Source organism: Phaenicophaeus curvirostris, chromosome 17, assembly GCF_032191515.1.
Source record: "Phaenicophaeus curvirostris isolate KB17595 chromosome 17, BPBGC_Pcur_1.0, whole genome shotgun sequence".
NCBI lineage: Eukaryota > Metazoa > Chordata > Aves > Cuculiformes > Cuculidae > Phaenicophaeus > Phaenicophaeus curvirostris.
The window spans coordinates 12,618,564-12,637,781 of NC_091408.1; the positions used below are offsets into that span (position 1 = coordinate 12,618,564).

General features: G+C 39.2%; 1 protein-coding gene across 14 annotated transcripts in view; it reads left to right on the forward strand.

Moving 5' to 3' along the window:
* Positions 1–19,218, forward strand: part of RIMBP2 (RIMS binding protein 2) — a 113,352-nt gene that overhangs the window by 65,482 nt on the left and 28,652 nt on the right. For all 14 annotated transcript variants that reach the window (XM_069870764.1, XM_069870756.1, XM_069870754.1 and 11 more), the window contains 7 exons: positions 5,338–5,489; positions 8,467–8,543; positions 9,458–9,567; positions 9,980–10,789; positions 15,086–15,237; positions 15,619–16,086; positions 18,175–18,324. In XM_069870764.1, coding sequence (XP_069726865.1) covers positions 5,338–5,489; positions 8,467–8,543; positions 9,458–9,567; positions 9,980–10,789; positions 15,086–15,237; positions 15,619–16,086; positions 18,175–18,324 — 1,919 coding nt within the window. The remainder of the gene's footprint in view (positions 1–5,337; positions 5,490–8,466; positions 8,544–9,457; positions 9,568–9,979; positions 10,790–15,085; positions 15,238–15,618; positions 16,087–18,174; positions 18,325–19,218) is intronic.

Below are 19,218 nucleotides of genomic sequence, written 5' to 3' on the forward strand. Positions count from 1 at the left end.
AATGTAAAAGATCAAGGCCACAGGTTTCCTAAGGACACTTGAAAGCAGCTTGCATGTAAATCAAATGCTACGTTGTGTATCATAACTATGTTGTTTTCAAGGCTGAGTGTGCTCACCAGCTCAGTATCAACCATGCTAGAACGGCTTTAACTACTGTTCCATGAAGGAACGCTTGGCAGGTAATTTCCATTACCTGCAAATTCCCCCAGAGTTGTTTAAAATAAGTCTGGAGAGGAACTGGAAAAATAAAATAGTCTTGCCTTCTTTTAATTACATCCTCCCAAACTTCTAGAAAAATTCTGAGGCGTGGGGTGGAGGAATCACAAATCATTTTATCATTACAGAGAGCAGTTATTTTCAGTGACGGGTGCTAAACTCAATGTGAAACCAAGTCAAAAGGAGCCAAGGTGACATCCTTCTTTCATTTCACTTCAGTTCAGTAACCTTGTACTTTTTATGCCTTAGGTTTTTGAACACAAAATTCAAGCCGCTCGCATGCAATCTTGCCCGCTGTGGTGTGTCTTAGTTCATAGGCTTTTCTGGGGCTCCAAGTCTTACCTAAATGGATACTAAAATGCACTAAATGGAGAGTTCAGATGGTATTACCCAACAGCTATAAGCATTTAGTAAAATTTGCTTAATACCCACAGGATTAGCTCCTTGTGTCTCTAATGACAGAATTTTCTAAGCAACAGTTAATTTTAACGGCAAGATAATTAAGTATTGAAATGTCCTTTAGGCAACTAGTGAAGATCCAGTCTGTATCTCTGGAATTCATCTAAATAGGCCCCAGTCCTCAAATAAAAAACAAGTAAACATTTTGGGGTCTTCAGTCAAACTCTCCATGCTAACTTATTTTTATTCTTGAAATAGTAATGGAAGTAGCATTTAAAAAACCCTTAAAAATAGACAGAAATATTCCAAGAAGTCATTTAAGGGCCTTGCTCCGTAAGCCCTTTCTTATAACCTATTGATTTTTATGCAATGTAGAATTTAAGGCCTGCAGCACTGATGTATAAACATCAGCGATCCTTGAACAATATTAATTCTAATTATGAATGCACTGATAACAATAAAGTGATGTTTGAGCAAGTGGGCAGGATTTCTAATTACTGAAATCAACCATTTCACAATAATGATGGTAATGCTACATCAAGTTCTTTGAGCCAGAAGTGTAATTATTTTTATTATGTGTGAAGAAGAAAGAACACAAGAGGGAACACAAAGGCAGCTTTCAAAGCAAAGCAAATGACGGAAATGAGATCAGTTTGTGACCAGCTGGTTTTCCTTAATTGGTGATGTTTGGATGTATCAGGAAATGAAATAAACCTAACCAGAATAGATTAGGATGTAAAAAGTTCTCTCTAAACATCTAATGATGTCACAGTCAGATACAAAACCCTTAAGATTTATTGTTCATCTGATAAAAAGCTCTTTTAAATGGCCTTTCTAGATAATTTAGGTAGTCCACAATGAATCAGCAGTTCCAATAAATAAAATAGATTTTAATTGTAATACAAGTATAGCGTGCTTTAATTCTGCTGAGATGTTTAAATTGAGTCTGGTGCTCTTCCTTGCCTCTTTCCTTGAAAGGGCGTTATTCTGACTTCCTTAGCAGACACTGGCCAGTCATGGGAAGTTAAAAACCATTTTGAGTACATATGGGTTTGATGAAACTTTACAGACAAAAGCCCTGTGGCTTTATAAAGCTGTTTTCTAGAATTTTTTGGTGGGAGGGTGGGGAGGGAAGGGGGGCAGGAGACATTTCTAGAGCTTGCAACACGTTCTTATGAAGTGACCTCTTGTATTCTTGATTTTTCACTCCGTTTTTTTCCAAAGTGCAAATAGAAAAGGAAAGGTGTATTTATTTTTCTTAGTTTGCAGTGAGTTAGTAAGTTTTAAAACAGGTTTTCTAGGTCTAATTCCTCTACATTCTGTTGTTCAAGCTCAGGAACATCAGTGAAATTGCCGTTGATGAATGAGAACTTAGTTTGAATTACAGAGATTCAGGAGATTTCAGAAGGAATGTGCTTCATGCACAATGAATCTGAATTTTTCTTTTTGCAAAGGCATTCCTTGGTGATGCCTGTGTGTGTTTGTTTCTTTTTAAATCCAGCTGTGACTCTGCATACATAGAATCAGCCTTAATTTACATATGTTATTTAAGCATCTTTTGACCTTTAAAAAAAAGTCTTTTGTACAGAATACACAGGAACTAACTGCTAGCATTGCGTGATAGAGCTCACCCAAAGAACTGTTCTCTCTTATTTATTGCAGGTATTAGAATACCTTGAAAATGGTGGAATTTTTAAGCTGCTTTAATAAATAGATCATTTTGTGGTCCCAGATAAAAGCATTCCCACAGCACGGGGAAGAACCTTAAAGGATCAGCTGTTATTTCACACACTTTTTAATAAAGAGACAGGTGTTGTTACCCAGGGCCAGTTTTATTGAGCAGGAAGTTGTTACATGGCACAAATAGCCAAACAAATAGAGAAACAGAGGACACTAAATCACATAGTCACAGAATGGTTGAGGTTGGAAGGGCCCTCTGGAGATCATCAAGTCCAGTTCTGCTAAACAAGGTTCACCTCAAACAGGTTGTACAGGAACATGTCCAAGCAGGGTTTGAATAACTCCAGAGAAGAAGACTCCACGCTCTCCCTGGGCAGCCTGTTCCAGTGCTCTGCACTCACACAGTAAACAAATTTTTCCTCATGTTCAGGTGGAACTTCCTGTGTTCCAGTTCATGGCCAGTTCCCCTTGTCCTGTCGCTGGGCACCATTGCAGAGTCTGACCCATCCTCCTGACTTCCACCCTTTAGGTACTTATAAGCATTTATCAGATCCCCTCTCAGTCTTTTCCAGACTGAGCTCACCCTCCTCATGAGAGAGATGCTTCGGTCCCCTCATCATCTTTGTGAACTCTGCTGGACTCTCTCCAGTAGTTTCTTGTCTTTCTTGAGGTGATGAGCCCAGAACTGGACACAGAGTCGAGATGTGGCTTGTCTAGGGCAGAACAGAAGGGGAAGAGAACCTGGCGCCACTCTTCTTAATGGATCCCAGGATACCATCAGCCTTCTTGGCCATGAGGGCACATTGTTGGCTTATGGCTAACTTGCTGTCCACCATGACTCCCACGTCATTCTCCACAAAGCTGCTTGCCAGCCAGTCACCCCTAACCTGTAGTGGTGCAGGGAATTGTTCCTTCTTAGGTGCAGGACTCTGCACTTGCCTTTGTTGGACTTCATTAGGTTCCTCTCCATCCAACTCTTCGGCCCGTCTAGGTCTTGCAGCACAGCTTTCCAGTGTAGCAGCCACATTGAAGGTGGCAACAAGTCTCATTAGGAGAGCAGATCCATTCTGCCTGGCTAGATTTGGGCAGAAGGTGTATTTCTGCATACATTGTTGGATATTGGTAGAGAATTACTCTCCTGGGAAGGGAGATGTGCAAGTAGGCTGCCTGTAGTCATTAGCACCATCTGCAGTCATGGATGTGTCCAATCACAAGACACAACAACAAACAGCACACAGTTTTCTCTCTTATATATTAAGGACTCATGGTAAATTTTATGTACCCTGTTTTACAAGTGGAAATAAAAAAGACAGTTCAATATCTTGCAGCATCTTGATATTCCTGGAGTTCTTTATAATATATATTCCCCTGCTGGTTACCATCCTACAAGCATGTAAAGCAAGGGCTGCATTCTCCAAGAATCTTTCTCCGCATTTTGTATGTAGTGCAACTAATTTAATAACAAAGCCTGAAAAAGCCAGGAGGTATGAGACCAAACAGCAGTTTCCTTTGAATGAATAATCACAGTTGGACCAATTATTTATAGGCTTGGCGCTGACAGGCTGATATGGCAAGCACATTAACAGCAAACAGAAGGAGCTAAATTGGCTAAAGGTTTCTGAACGGGGATGACTTTTCTGTTATATATGTGAGAAAGGTTCCAAGAATAAAAATGTGCCCTTTTCCAGCCTGGGGATTGCTGTAAGCAGGCTGGTTGTAATTAATCTTTTGTATGATGACTTGTATATTTCCCTGCTGTCAATGTGCTTAAACTGTCCTGCTGTAAATTACAGTGATGCAGAGAAAATTAATCATATTGAACTAAGGAGCACACCAGAAAAACCCTCTATTTTGGATCTTATTTTCTGCGATATGAATAAAGAGGTTCCACTGATAATTCCTGGTGACGTGCTCTTGGGAAGCTTGCAATTCAATAGCAAAACGCTGTCCAGTCTTCTGGCAGAACTGGAGAGGAAATGCTGAACCTACACATATTCAGTCTGAAAAACTGGAGCACAGGTTCATTATGTTAATGAGAGAGAAAAGGAGAAGGCTTTCTGCATATCTGATTGTGTCAGCAATGCCCCAGACTCCATGCTTTGCCATGACTTCTGCTGATGCTGCAAGTAGAGTTTGGCTCGGCTCACAATTTCCTGCTTGTTTTCCATGTGGTTTGGGGACTAAACTGACAGTAGAAAGGAAAAGATGCGGAAGGACTTTGTATTACATTTTATTAGTCTCTGTTGCGACCGTGATGAGGAGATAAATGTGTTCAGCCTCTTGTAAGGCTGCCTCTTTAGCACCTTTAAATATGCAGTATAAACTGTCTTTTCCTTTTTATTTTTTTAAGTGCTTTAAAAAAGCATAGTAAAAATATTTCAAAAGTATTTCTGGAGTTTTTTCCTTTTTCAAAGCTGAAGTCTTCAGGTTTTGGGAACTGGAGAGATGGCTCTGTGATCAGTTGATGTGTTTTAGTAGCAATGTTAACAAGGAGCTCTTCAGAAACACGAAGCAGGTGCTCTTGTATCTAACTGCTCTGCAAAAAGCCAAACCCCTTCATTTCAAAACTAAATGCCTACTAAATTATCAACATTTTTGTTGCTTTTTTAGAAGATAAATTTATCACTGGACTATGCAGTCCAGTGCATGATAGAGCCCCTAAAAGAAACATAAGGGTTACAAGAGCAGCTTTGCAGTGCTACATATGTTAAACAGCATGTCAGATAACTTCTCCAAAGATATGAAGGTGCTCAGAATAAAGGTAGAGTTTTTATTAGGGAAATTTTAACTTTGATTTTTTTTGAATTAAAATAGCTTCATTTTGTACATTATGTTCCATTACATATTGTTGACTTATGTAATTCACTGTAAGGCTGGGAACTAGTAGGCTTAGCTACTTTTATGCTCGATAGTCTACCTACCTTATTTTTTATCTAGAATGATTTCTAACAGGAGGAGAAAATAACTCACTGCTGCTTATTAGTTGCCAGTGTTTCTGCCTGAGAACACATAATTATACTCGTGGTTTATTTTCACTGACAGGTCATGAAAGTCCTTCTGGAAGCCGTTGTGTGATTTCAGAGTTTATACGACCCCTTCAAATATCTGGAGACAAACCAGAACAACTGTCTGTCAAACCTACATTCCTGTCCAAGTCAAGATCTGGTACCCCAAGATGCAGATTTGATTCAGACGTGAGTCTTCTTAAATTTGTCACTGAAGACGTATATTATAGGACTAAGACTTCCCTTCTCAAGGGGGCTGATGTAGGTTGATGCGCTTGCATTTAAAATGTCAAAACATGAATATTCGCTTTTTCTGAGACAACTTGAGAATGTGACCAGTGGGAATTTAACCGATATTTTCAAAGAAATCTCCTAGTTACACAGTATAAAAAATGGGGGGTGAGAACCTCAGGCTTCTGTGGGTTCCTCAGCCTTCAATGATGCATTCGGAGTGTTTTACTGCTTCTGTGCATAAGAGGTGTAAGTCAGCATTTCTGTCTGTGTCTTTTATATGTGGCTTTATTAATATTTTATTATATCTACCAAAACCTGTGACTTTGATACAGCCAGGGCAAATGGAAGAGGAAGTAGCTCATTCTGCAGGACTTGTTCTTTGCCTGGTGAATCTTCTCACTGCAACTATGCTCGTAACACCCTCTTACAGCAGTTTCCAACTCGCTCTCCTCAACTGATTTTGAGCCTGCAACCTGGAAGTAAAAGGCCACAGGATGTTGTCATTTAACTCTTCCGCCATTCAACTTTGTACCTTGTATTAATTTTACTTTTGAAAGGTTCTGCTCTTCCTTTCTTAGAAAGGTTTTCTGTTTTTCAGTAGAATTCTAGGAAAAAGCCAATGGGAAGCCCAGAAGAGCTCAACAGGGGTGCTGTAGCAAGTTGATTGCTAAATATAAGGTGGTATAGGACACATTCTGAAAACTTTATACAAGGGTATTATTTTCTCTTAAATACTGCAAGCCTGTTTTACACAGGCAAACAGCCATGGGGAAAGGATCTTTAAATTTTACCCTTCACCTTACAGTCCTGAATCTCATTCTTCATCTGTACAGAAATAAATAGTGGAACTGTGTGCAAATTTGCTATCTACTTTAAATTCATTGCTACTGAACCTGTGAAAGTTGATAGAATCAGAATGCTTTTAAAAGGATCACAGGCCTGAGTATGGTGTAGGATATTCAACAGAATATTAGATTCCTGTACAGTAGGAATTCATGGGCATGTCTAAGAGTTATCCACAAATAAATATGTATACTTACGTGCAGCAGCATTACTGAAGAGTGGGAACATTCACTTCTTTTTGTAGAGACCACAGAAAAAGCACCCTTGAAGTAGTCAAACCAGAAAAAGCAGCTTAGCAACGAGGCTTAGGGAAGCAGAATTAACAGCAAGGAACAGGAGAAGCGCACGTCGAATTTAATTCCCTTTTTCTATTATTTTTGAGGTTTTTTGCAGAATTGTTCCTTGTGTGCCTTCTAGAGTATAATTATGTGATCCATACTTGCGTTATAAAAGCTCATAGAAATTAAGCACCATTCTTTTCTAGAGGTATCCAGACCCAGGGGGAGAGTGTGTGAATAGAATCTAAAAATGGAGCATAACACTGCGAAGTCTGAAATAAAAAGAATTATACTTTGCAAAAATATGCCTGCAACTTCCCTAACTACTACTAGTAACAAAGTCTTCTAGAATAAGCATTATTGGGTTAGTTATGAGTGACATGCCTGTAAGAAGGCATCAATATGATAACTCTTGGAAACTTCCCTGCATTCCCAAGGGCTACACAGGGGAAAATACTTGATTGTTACTGTCCTCCTCACTGGAAGCGAAGCACTGGCAGAATAGTCTGTGTTGCGCTAACCTACCTCAGAAGAGTTAATTCAGATGAAAAGTGACTTCACTCATTATTTTCCTGGTGTACTTTTGTTCCGTGCTGGGAGCCAAGCAGGGACCTGTTGAGGTCTGAAAGGTGCAGTTTAGTATTCATGCTGTTCAGATTGTAATGTTTTTGTCTATTTCTGGACAACTCATCTTAATTGATTCCACTGTTAATCCTACCATTTCTATCTTAATTAAAGTTCTTTCAAGTTCAGGCAAAACGTTCTTTTTTTTTCTAAAAGGTCTCGCAGCATACTGTAAAATAAGTGGAGGAAATAAGAGTATCTCTCATTTTAAAAATTCTTCTAAGCTTGAAACATAACAGAAATTACTATTTTACCAGTGCGATGCCTAGCACAGAGCTGAAATAGGTGGAGTTTGTGTAGAGTTCCCAATACAATTTATTCTCCAGGTTTTGTAAATCAGATTTGTAACAGAATAAATGTGTGGCATTGTAGAACTGAATTCAATACAATGGTAAATTCAGAGGAAATGTGTTGCTTCTTTCAGTTAGTGGAAAGAATAGAATTCAACAGGTGCTGTGCTGTGGGTTGGATTGGTATGGGGGTCTATTTTATGTGATACTCATTGTTTCTAAGTGTTTCCAAGCTGACACTTGCACCAGTACCAAATTCAGCATTTATCTTGAGTACTTAGTCACTGGTATCAGGCTTCTACTATTGTTTTCTTATTAAAATATTAGGGTATCACCCTAGGTCATGTGATCATACAACTGTACTATGCCCAGAAACACTAGGCATATCACTTATAAGAGGTTGTCTTGGAGTAACTGAGTTTACTGTACTTTAATGAAGACTAATGAAGTAAAAGCTTAGTCAGGATGGTGGGGTGGACAGTGAAACTGCTGCAGTTAAGTCATTGCCTCTTTCTTTAGTCAGCAGCATGAGAGGCAGTGATGTAGTCCATACCACATCTCCTTTAGCCACCTCCAGGTGATGAACCACCAATCTACTCATGCTTTGTCAATCTTGCAAGCTTTTGAGGAAAACCAACATCCAGTCTCAGAGAGGTGTTCTGCATCTCTAGCAAGGTATAAAGGAATTAACTTTCTTTCTTTGCCCTGTTAGACTCTGAATTGCAGTTCCTTTTTAGCCTAAGCCCTTCTAAGTCAAGTTAACCAGTTCTATTCTATGTTAGAGTATATACTTTTTAAAAAAATGCTACGTATTTGCTGTCTGATTTATATTGTCTGTCAGGAGAAGTGTGTGCATCTTTTTGAAATCATATTGCCTTTTGTTTTTTTTCTCTACAGATGGATAATGATCAGAATTCCAATACCTCAAAGCAGAGATATTCTGGGAAAGTCCATCTTTGCATTGCCCGTTACAGGTAAACAATGCAGCTTATGCATGTATCATAGATGTTTTCAATATTCAACATTTGGGTTTGCTTCACTCTTATTCATGCACTGAATTGTTACCTGGAACGAATGTTATGGATAGCAGACCCCTTTCCTGTCTACATTGGCTGCAAAATAGCATCATTTCCATCTGCTCTAGTTGTCAGAGAAACTTTAACCTAGCATGACTCTTTTACCCACCACTCTATTTCTAGCCTTCTGTGTCTAAATGAGATAAGAATGTGTACCTCCTACTTCATAGAGAATGTCTCAATATACTCTTAGAAATTTCTTTTTCATCAATGCAAGAAAGATTTAAAAGATCCTCACATTTTTGCTTTTCACATTAAAATTTCAGATATAAACTGCTGTCATGATTAACAATTTCTTTTAGAACAGATACAGATTTAAGTAGCATATGAGAAGTTTTTGTTTATGAGTAGCTTGTTTTAGCTGTAACTCACTGCTTTTGTGTTTGTTTAACTTGTCCCTGTTGAAGTTAAAAAACTTATGTGAAAGACTGCTATATAAAACAAACAGAATATGGGGACGGGAAAAGATCCCCATAACTGAGTTTACTCTAATTCACTTTAAAAAATAAAGAAGCTTTTGGCCAGTGTATTCAAAGAGACCTAAGTGAGAAATGTTTAAGTAAATTCTATGGAAAAGGATGTGATCTCAAGTGTACAGACCTGAAGTGAATAGGGTGTGATTCACAGCATTCCATTGCTGATAGTTATAATTCACAACAACAAACTGACCTAGGCTCCACTCAGAATATGTTTCAGAAAGGAAGGAAAAAGCTTGAACTGCAGCCTTAGAACTGTACACCTCTTTATGATTAATATGTAGTTGTGTGGGGGTTGTAAGGAAATGCATGTTTTCCACCTGTACTTCATTGCAGTTACAACCCTTTTGATGGACCAAATGAAAATCCGGAAGCCGAGCTCCCCCTTACGGCAGGAAAGTACCTTTATGTCTATGGAGATATGGATGAAGATGGCTTTTATGAAGGTATTTTTTTTAATCTGGGAGTTCATGCTAATTCATGCTGATTGAGATCAGTTTATCTGTCAAACAAGCTCCCAATTCTTCCCTCTGTCTACTACCAAATCAGTTGCTAAACTTACTCCTATCATCATTGTGTTAATTAACGGAATTTCTGCACCAGCAAAACCAGTCCCTGCAGGCCTTGGGGATTGTTTGGTTTGTCAGCTTTTCCTACAGGCAAGATTTATGTTGACGAGAAAGCTTATTGGCAGTTCTGGTTTTTGCCTCGCTGAGTCTTTACATCCTCAGACTGTGAATGCTGTTTCTATAAAGTTTTCACTTATATCTTCTAAACTATCTTGTCCACTTTCAAGGTAGTGACATGCAAGAGGTCTGCACCTTCAGGGATTTTAATGGCATTGTTCTTTCTCACCAGGGGAACTTCTTGATGGACAAAGAGGACTAGTCCCTTCAAATTTTGTGGATTTTGTTCAAGACAATGAGACCCGGCTATCCAGCACATTAAGCAGTGAACAAGATCAGAATTTTATCAACCATTCAGGTCCTACTTTGGAAGGAGATCTCTTGGAGATAAGTCCACCAAGTCACATAGACTCTAGCGTAATCAGCAACGGTGCAGGGACTCTGGATGTGAACATTGATGAAATTGGAGAAGACATTGTGCCTTATCCTAGAAAAATCACCCTTATTAAACAACTAGCCAAAAGTGTCATTGTGGGCTGGGAGCCACCGGTAGTGCCACCCGGATGGGGAACAATTAGCAGCTACAATGTTCTGGTTGACAAGGAAATACGGATGAACATAGCCTTGGGAAGCAGAACGAAAGCTCTTATAGAAAAGCTTAACATTTCTACTTGTACATATCGAATATCAATTCAGAGCATTACAAACAAGGGTAACTCAGATGAACTGCAGTGCACTTTGTTAGTTGGAAAGGATGTCATAGTAGCGCCCTCTAATCTTAAAGTGGACAATATAACCCAGATTTCTGCTGAGCTGTCCTGGCTCCCTACAAATAGTAATTACAGTCATGTGATCTTTCTTAATGAAGAAGAATTTGACATTGTCAAGGCTGCTAGCTACAAGTACCACTTTTTTAATTTGAAGCCCAATATGGCCTACAAGGTGAAGGTAATGGCAAAGCCCCATCAGATGCCCTGGCAGCTTCCCTTGGAGCAACGAGAAAAAAAAGAAGCCTTTGTGGAATTTTCTACGTTGCCAGCAGGTTTGATGTTTTATTCCCTACCCCTAAACTCTCCAGTTAAATTTCTCTGAAATTTCTAGATAAATTAATCTACCCTTTAGCTTTATGCTGCAATCCCTGTCACATTCATGAGCAGACTGGAGATTACTACATTGCTCCATGGTCTCTGAAATTAATTCCTGTCCCGCATTATTTTCTACTTTGTTCCTGGGTAAGGACTGAAGCATTTTGGGGAGGTAAACTAGGGAAAGCCATGCTTATCATTATCACAAAATACATCAAGTGTTTCATTTCTATTTAGTTTGTCCAGTTTAAGTATTTCTGGTAGTAATTTATTTTCACTGATGTGAATACTGACAAAAACCCCAGATATTACTTCTGTTATGTAATTTGCATTTTATTTGGGTGTCTTAAAGCACTTTTCACAAGGATGATCCATCCCTTTGCTGTAATGGAAAACAACACAGATATCTTAGAGGACTACACAGTCATTTAGGGGATGTAAATGCATTTTCATTGTGAAGCTGTAATTACATTGCACAATTTGAATTTGTAAAGACAACAAACTGATCATGTTTTGGAAAGTCTGAGTTTTTTCCCCACATTGCTTTTACATTAATAACATTGATAAGTGTTACCAGCTATTTCTCAGTATTTAAGAAAAGTGAAGTAATGTTGAAAACTAGAGCTGAAATCAAGAAGTAGATTTAAAAAGGATCACCTCGTGATTTGGGAAGTGTATGGCAGTACCTGAAAAATTTGAACATCTCTGCTTACAGATTCATCTAGCCAAGGTAATCTAAGCAAAGACAAATAGAAGGCTCCTTGTATATTCAGACTTTCAGAACAATGAATGACCCTGAAGCAGAGACAGTCAAGTACAAGTGTCTCCTGACCAGTGGCATTTCTGTAGCATGGACTGTGCTATGGATAAATTGACTCCCTGCTGGGATTTGATTCTAGCAAAGGGGCAGAAATTAGTTCTGGTCTCTTCCTTTGCTTGCATGACTTCTATGTAAGGAAACATGCAGGACAGTAATGCTGTTTGAGAGAGAGGGAGTTAAGCTTACATGGCTACCACTTTGATGCTGTTGATGTATAGTTTGAGTGCAAATGTCCTCAGCTGTGGCATTTACTCTTTTGTCTTAAATCATTTCATTGAGCTAAGTGGTAGTGCTGCTATAGAATCTGCTACAAGGGGAGCCACTTTAAACTTTGCGCGTGTTCTGTGGGAGTCAGGAGATACATAGAATCATAGAATCACCAGGTTGGAAGAGACCCACTGGATCATCGAGTCCAACCATTCCTATCAAACACTAATGGCTTACTAGGTATGTTGCCTCCTTTGTTATTTGGCAAAGGCCTTTCAAGTGAGGTTTTTTCAGGCTGAACACTTAACATACTGTATCTCCCTCTAGTTGCTGAGCTATGCTAAAGCAATAAATGAGCTGTTCTCTCTTGGGAGGAGCTAAAGTACAGCAAAGAATCCTCTGATTTTAGATACAAAGATCCCAAAAATCTTCCTCACCACTTCATTTCACAGAGAACAGTTTTACAAAAGCACAACAATTATTCACCATTACACAGCAAAATAAATTAGCAACTGTTGAAGTGATTAGAGAGGCTGATGTATTTGTTTCAAAATTCATTGACGCAAAAGGAAAAAGATGCCTATGAAATCAGAGTCAGCAATGGGAGTTAACATCATAGTGTGTCATGTTTTTGTCTTGAAAATATTACTGGCTTTGAGTAGTCACAGCTCTCTTCTTCCAAACTACAGTTAAAAAAAAAAAGTTAAAAGAAAAAAAATAGAGAAAATGTCTTTAATGTGACTAATATTGGCGTTCCTCTCAGACTCTGGATTTAAATACCTTCAGTTCAGCTACATTGTATGGGACATGTTTCATTGGTGGTTTTTAGAGTATGCTGAGAGCACAATACAGATATTCTATGTGAAGGGAATTTTTTGTTATTGTGCTTCCCTAGAAGGTGCACTGGGGTGAGTGATGTCATACAAACTTTCAGCTGTGATGAATGTCAGGTTTAGCAGACAGGGCAGCGTGAGCAGCGACATAACTGGCCACAGGCACCTGCTAACGTTTGTACTGACATTTTTCTAAGGGTTTCAGAAATGTTAACAACTGAAGACTTGTGCTTGCTTTATCTGAAGCTGAGAAGCTCTGCTATTTACTAGGGGCTTCAGTGATATCCTGATAGGAATGAATACCATCAGCCACTTCAACCAGAACGGGAGTGGGAATCACTGAACACTAACATTTTTACACCATATCAGTCTCAGGGCTTTTTTTCAGGAATGCATTAAGCAAAAATGAACTTGAGATAACTGCTCGCATTTCAAAGCTAGAGAAAGCAGTTGCATGAAAAGTACAGGACAATTAGAAGTCACATTTTCATTTTGCTCTTTGCATAGATATGTTGTGTTTTGCATGATTTAAACTTGAAAACACATTGCTTCCTACCAGACCAAAGCTGAGAAACAGCTTTTTAGTCGCTGAGCAATTGAACTTTTCTTGATTCATCAAAGCATTCAAATTGTTCAAGTTAAAATCGAAATGATTCTCTTTTGGATGTTCAGATCTAAATACAGTCACAAATTTTTACAGGGTTTGGCCCAATAGGATCTGTATGGGGTTTGATCTAATTTAGGTAATAAATTCATGAAGACCAAATCGTAGCAGAATTCTGAAACACAGATTTATGTTGATGACCAAGACCATCAAAAGTCATCAGGAGTAATTCCCTGTTTAATGATGGGGAAAATAGAAGCCATACTAACCTGTGGGCATTACAGTTTGTTAAACCTATCTCTCTGAAGGTCAAGATAGACTCCCTCGGGAGTGTTTGGTTTGAGGAGAATGGAAAGAAAGTGACTTCTCCTGCAGGAGCAGATTAATGTCATTGTCTTTGACAGTATACTGGACTAGATCAGGTGTATTCTTCTTTGTAAGCTGAAGATCTTTGCTGGATTTGGTGTGCTGTCAATAAAAAAGGATGTTCAGGGAAGCTGAAATTCAGTCTGAAATAAAAAAACTACATCTTGGCCAAGAATAATGCTAGGTCAGTTTTCATACTTTGGCCTTGTAACTCAAAAATACATTACAGTGATGGTACAGGCAAAAATTTCACGCTGTGTCTGTAGTGTCCTTAACATGACCATAATTTTATTTCCATGCCCACTAGAGGGTGAAATTTAGTGACAGCAAACTACTGAAGTGCACTGACGGTCTGCCAGCATATCTGGAGGCTGAGGCTTGTGTGATATTTACATTTGTGTCATGATCTGTTTGTAGCAAGGAATGCACACAGTTAAGATATTTGTATCTCTTTTGGTAGATGAAGAGAAATTGGTTGTGCGTGGTTCACTGGCAAAAACAGGCTCACAGCAACCTAGGTTTGTATTCTCCCAGCTGTTACGCAGAGATGACTGCAGCCGAATCCTGCTTCTGAAATCTTTTAGCGTGAAACACTTCTCAGGGTCTGACAGTTCAATTAACTCAACAGGAGGCTTGAAATATTCATGAACTAATAATCTTCATGATATTTTTCCTTTGGGTTTCTGTCCAAAATAGAGCTATTTATAGTAGGATAATAATGTCTTTTTATTAAGGATGTATGTGGTATGCTATTAAAATAACATACTGTAAATGCCTTAAAAGGTTAGGAGATGTATTTTTTTCTTCAGTGCTGATAAAAGACATGGACTCCAGTTGCCGCTTAAACCAGCGTGCTGCTGGGTGAAGAGGTTAAAGTTTCAGCTTGTAGTCTGAATTGCTCCACAATGTTAATGGGCTTCTGGCCCATAAATTGTGACTTGGAGCCAATGATGATCCAGAGACACACAATTTGAAGGTGATTTCTGAGCATGTAGAATGCATTCAGTGCAGACATATACACCAGAGTAATGTGCTGTCATCTGCATCAGTTTTCCACTAACAGTGCCACTCCTGGGCCTTTTGCTCTCTGCATTTTTCTCTTTATATCTGCATTCACAGTCAGGAGCCGTTATGCAGCCTGGAGGGATAAAAATGGATCCAGAACATGTTGCAAGTACATGAGCCTATCACAGACCAACTCGCAAAGAAATGTAGCTTAGTTACTGGCTACAAGCTGGGGTTCAGTTCCTGGCCCTATAACCTGCTGAGTGTATGCTTCTGTTTTACCATGACAGCTGCAATAAGGATATTTTATCTTCTTAAAAAAATGCTTTGAGATCTGCAGTTTCCAATTGCAAGTGTATCGGTTGATGTACATAGTTCTGATCTAAGTCTCAGCAGTGACCAGTCTTGTCTTGCTTAGGTCCTCCAGCTCCACCTCAAGATGTTACTGTACGGGCTGGGTCTACCCCAGCAACTCTACAGGTGTCCTGGAAACCACCAACTCTGACAGCAACAGGGACCTCCCATGGCGCCAATGTCACCGGCTATGGTGTTTATGCAAAAGGTCAACGGGTGAGTTCTCCTTCCAGCATTACAGCAACCACCTATATTAGATGAATTACACGTGACAGGTAAAGTCAACAGTAAACAAGTAACAGAACTTGAATGTGTGCGGGGTTTTCTCAGGTTCAGTAGAACCTACTCTTTTTGTTTGTGCATAACTTGCATATTAGTTTTGTTTCTATAAACACTCAAGCTTTTAGTCAAATGAGTTGAAAGGATTAAAGATAACTAGTGCTAACTGATGTGGAGCCCTAGTGTGGGCTCTTGCAGTCCACACTGTGTTGGCAATAGTTCACTCCACATTAAGACTTTGAAGGTTGTACTTCATTGGGGTTGAGGGGAGGCAGACAGGTGCCTTCAAGATAATAAGTTGCTTCTTTATGTACTCAGGTGGCAGAGGTGATCTTCCCAACAGCAGAGAACACGTTGGTGGAGCTAATGAGACTAAGAAGTTTGGAAGCAAAAGAAGTTACAGTTCGAACACTCTCTGCACAAGGGGAATCAGTGGACTCTTCTGTTGCTGCCATTCCATCTGATCTACTGGTGCCTCCAACCCCTCACCCCAGAACTGCTCCCAAACCTAAGCCATTAGCAAGTGCCGGAGCCCCAGAAACCAAAGAAGAACATTTAGGTCCACATTTAAAAATGGATGAGTCATGGGAGCAGACTCGTTCGGCATCCCCTATTCACGGACACATGCTCGAGCCACCTGCCCCTAACTTTCATGGCCCGCTCCAGGGCAGGAGGTCTCCATCGCCTAACCGAATACTCCCTCAGCCTCAAGGCACACCTGTCCCAAACACCGTCGCAAAAGCCATGGCGAGAGAAGCTGCACAACGAGTTGCAGAGAGCAATAGGGTAAATAAAGGCAAACATTTTCTTAAGGCTTTTGGGGGCTTTATTAATTTGGGCACTTTCTATCAAAAAAATTTTGTATCATGTGCTTTAAGGAGCAGCTACTCATTTCTAAACCCTGAAAATTCATAGTTTGAGAAGAGTCAGTATGCTAAAATTCTGTGCCATCTTCCACAAATAAGCTTGTAGGATAAAGAGTATTGGTCAGCCTTTGATCAGCAGTAGAAACCGCATAAAATCGATAGAAATGTTGTCTCCAAAAATGCCTTACTTCTGAAAAGCAGAAACATAGTAAACGTCAAAATTTGGGCTTGGATCCTGTAGGAGTCGAAAGGGAGGCTTGTGCCTATGTGACAACATGAAAATAGATAGATAGACAAAAGTAGTGAGCGGCCTTACTGTGAGAGCTAATCTTTCTGACAGTCCATAAAATGAGGACAGAGTCTCATTTCTATAAGGCAGGCAGTCAGATGAGAGAAATGTTTGTACTCTGAAGCCATCTGCCTTTTCAAAATTGCAAGTAGCAGTTTAGATGCATGTAAGCCACTATTTCATACGCTGCCATGGATCCATGGGCAATGTCACATATTTGTCCTTCAAGAGTGCCCCTTCCTCAGTCTACACCTTCCCAGATGTTCACAACTGTTTTGACATAGCTGCCACATGAACGCTTTTCATTGCAGCTCCTTTTGTAGCTGCTAGAAACATCACTGCCCAAAGGAGACTCCCTGGTTTTGGGACCATTATGACCCATGGGTCCTATAGTGACTGAGATGTTTGCTAGTTAATTTAAATCTCATATTTGAGCCTCTTGGGTCAGCATAGCTGATGCATATGCATCCTGACAACATGCTTTCTTTTTTCTACCCAAGCATACAATATTTAAATACTCCCAGTGCCCTGGGCAGTTGCTTTCTCATCACAAGCTGCTCACAACTGTCCATTACTTGTTTCAAGCTCCAGTGACACTTCTTTCATATATTGTCTTGGTCCTGTATCTGACAGTCATCTGTTATGTCCAGTCTTTTTTTCCCAACGTATCTCCAAAATAGCTGCATTAATTTTGACAGTTCACACATGTCTTAACAACCCCAACTTATTGACTGCTCCTGTTTTGGGACAGAATTGAGCCAGTTGGTGATGACACAGCTTTTGAGAAGCTGAATAATTGTGGATCAATAAGATCTACTTACATACATATATATGCATGTGAATGTTTCTTACTTTTCCTTAGGGAAAAAAAGCAAACTGGAATAAATGCAATAGCGGGAGAGAAGGCAATTCATTTCTTTGGCACTCTGAAGTGAAAGTTGTTTTAATAACCATATAGGGAAAGAGAAATGAAATACAGCTTTGAAAACTGCTGACATAACATATGCTCTGAACTGTGTTTAATTACATTAATTTTAGTGATGCTTGAAATGTTTAGTTCAAGGTTCTGGACATAATTTTACAGATGGATTCACTTGAAATTAAATCAAATTCTGCCAATATTTGTCATGTTTAGTCCCCAGTAGTAGAAATTCTCCCCTTGCGGTAGGTGCTGCAGAAGAAGCTGTAGGTCTTCTCCCTGCTCTTCATCCAGCCTGTTAGATGGCTGATGGTTATTGTCATCAATATTGAGTAAGCAGCAGGGTTCAGTAGCTGAGGGCAAAAGTCACTCATGTCAGAGCAGAGGAAGAGCATGAAGCCTCAATCTATAGATTTTTTTTTGTACTGAGGTAAAAAAATGCTGTAGTCACTAGGTCATCTGCTAATCGTCTGCCAAGGGGAAATTATTGTCGTCGTTAGCAGCTTCTGACTGTAGAATACAGAGAATTTTTAAACAGGTCATAGAGAGAGAAAAGCTAGCATCTGAGTTGATGGTCACACACAAGTGTGTAATTGTTTATGATTGACAGTAATAGGACAAGCAAAATATTCTTGAAAATCCCTAAAGGGCTACAGTCAGGGGAAACTAATATTGCTTTAAACTATGAATATATTTAAATGTTGTGTTCTTGAGTCCTCATGTCTAATATTTGCAATTTCTTCCATTGGTTGCAGGAGTAAGTCTACTTCACGATTTTCTATTTTTCGTTGCTTTGCTAGATGGAGAGGAGGAGTGTTTTTAGCGAAAGGAGTAATGTAGCCCAGTATGCTAACTCAGATGATGAAGAAGATGGCTACGATTCTCCTAATGTCAAAAGAAGGGGAGCTTCAGTTGATGATTTCCTGAAAGGGTCAGAACTTGGAAAGCAAGTAAGTAGCCTGGTCTTGTTATTGTGTTAGGTGTAAGGTGTGAAACAAGTATTTTATGCACTTGGCTCCATCTTCACTTACACAGAATACATGCAGTCATGCTGGTCTTACAAAATGTGCTTGTTGGTGAGGTGCATCTCTACCTCTGTATACAGTTTAAGTTCTAGACACAGAGGCGAAGATTTTCTAACAGTGATCTTATTTAGAAGGCCCATGGTAAAAAGTTTAGAGTTTTCGTTAGGGACGAAGACAAATTTCATTTTTCTCATAAACATACTTCACATTTAACCTTGATAAATAAACTCGAGGGTACCTACCATGTGAGTACAAAGTTGTTGCTTCATGTGGGCTTACTACCTCAGATCATTAAAGGGTGGGTTGGAGTGTGTCTGCTTTACCAAGCTCTACTACATACGAGGTTGGATATGAACATTGGAAGGCTGCAAAAAAATTTATATCCTTTGAAGCCTAAAAAGATTAAACCTTCATATCTACTAGGCATGTCCTCAAAGCTAGATTTGAAATCTCTCTGGCTGCAGGTATTCTCACATCTGATTAGGTTTCAAATTTAGTTTTCATTTAAGGCTGAAAGAATTCCTCATTGCTTTAAAATACTGACAAAAAAATGCACTTTGAGACATAGCAGTTAGATTATGTCTAGTAAAACAGCTGCAGCATGTTAAGTGTAAATAGGTTATTAAATGCTTACTTTATAGCTTCATGAGATATACCTATTTGTAGGTTAATTGCTCATCTGTGTTGTTTGTGAGAGATGATCACTTTTTCCACTTGATTTGTTAGTGAAGAAATGATTGGAGAAAATTGGAGAAACCTAATCTGTGATAGTTTTCTCCTTAAGAAATTAGTAGTTTGCTAATTTAATTATAATGCTTC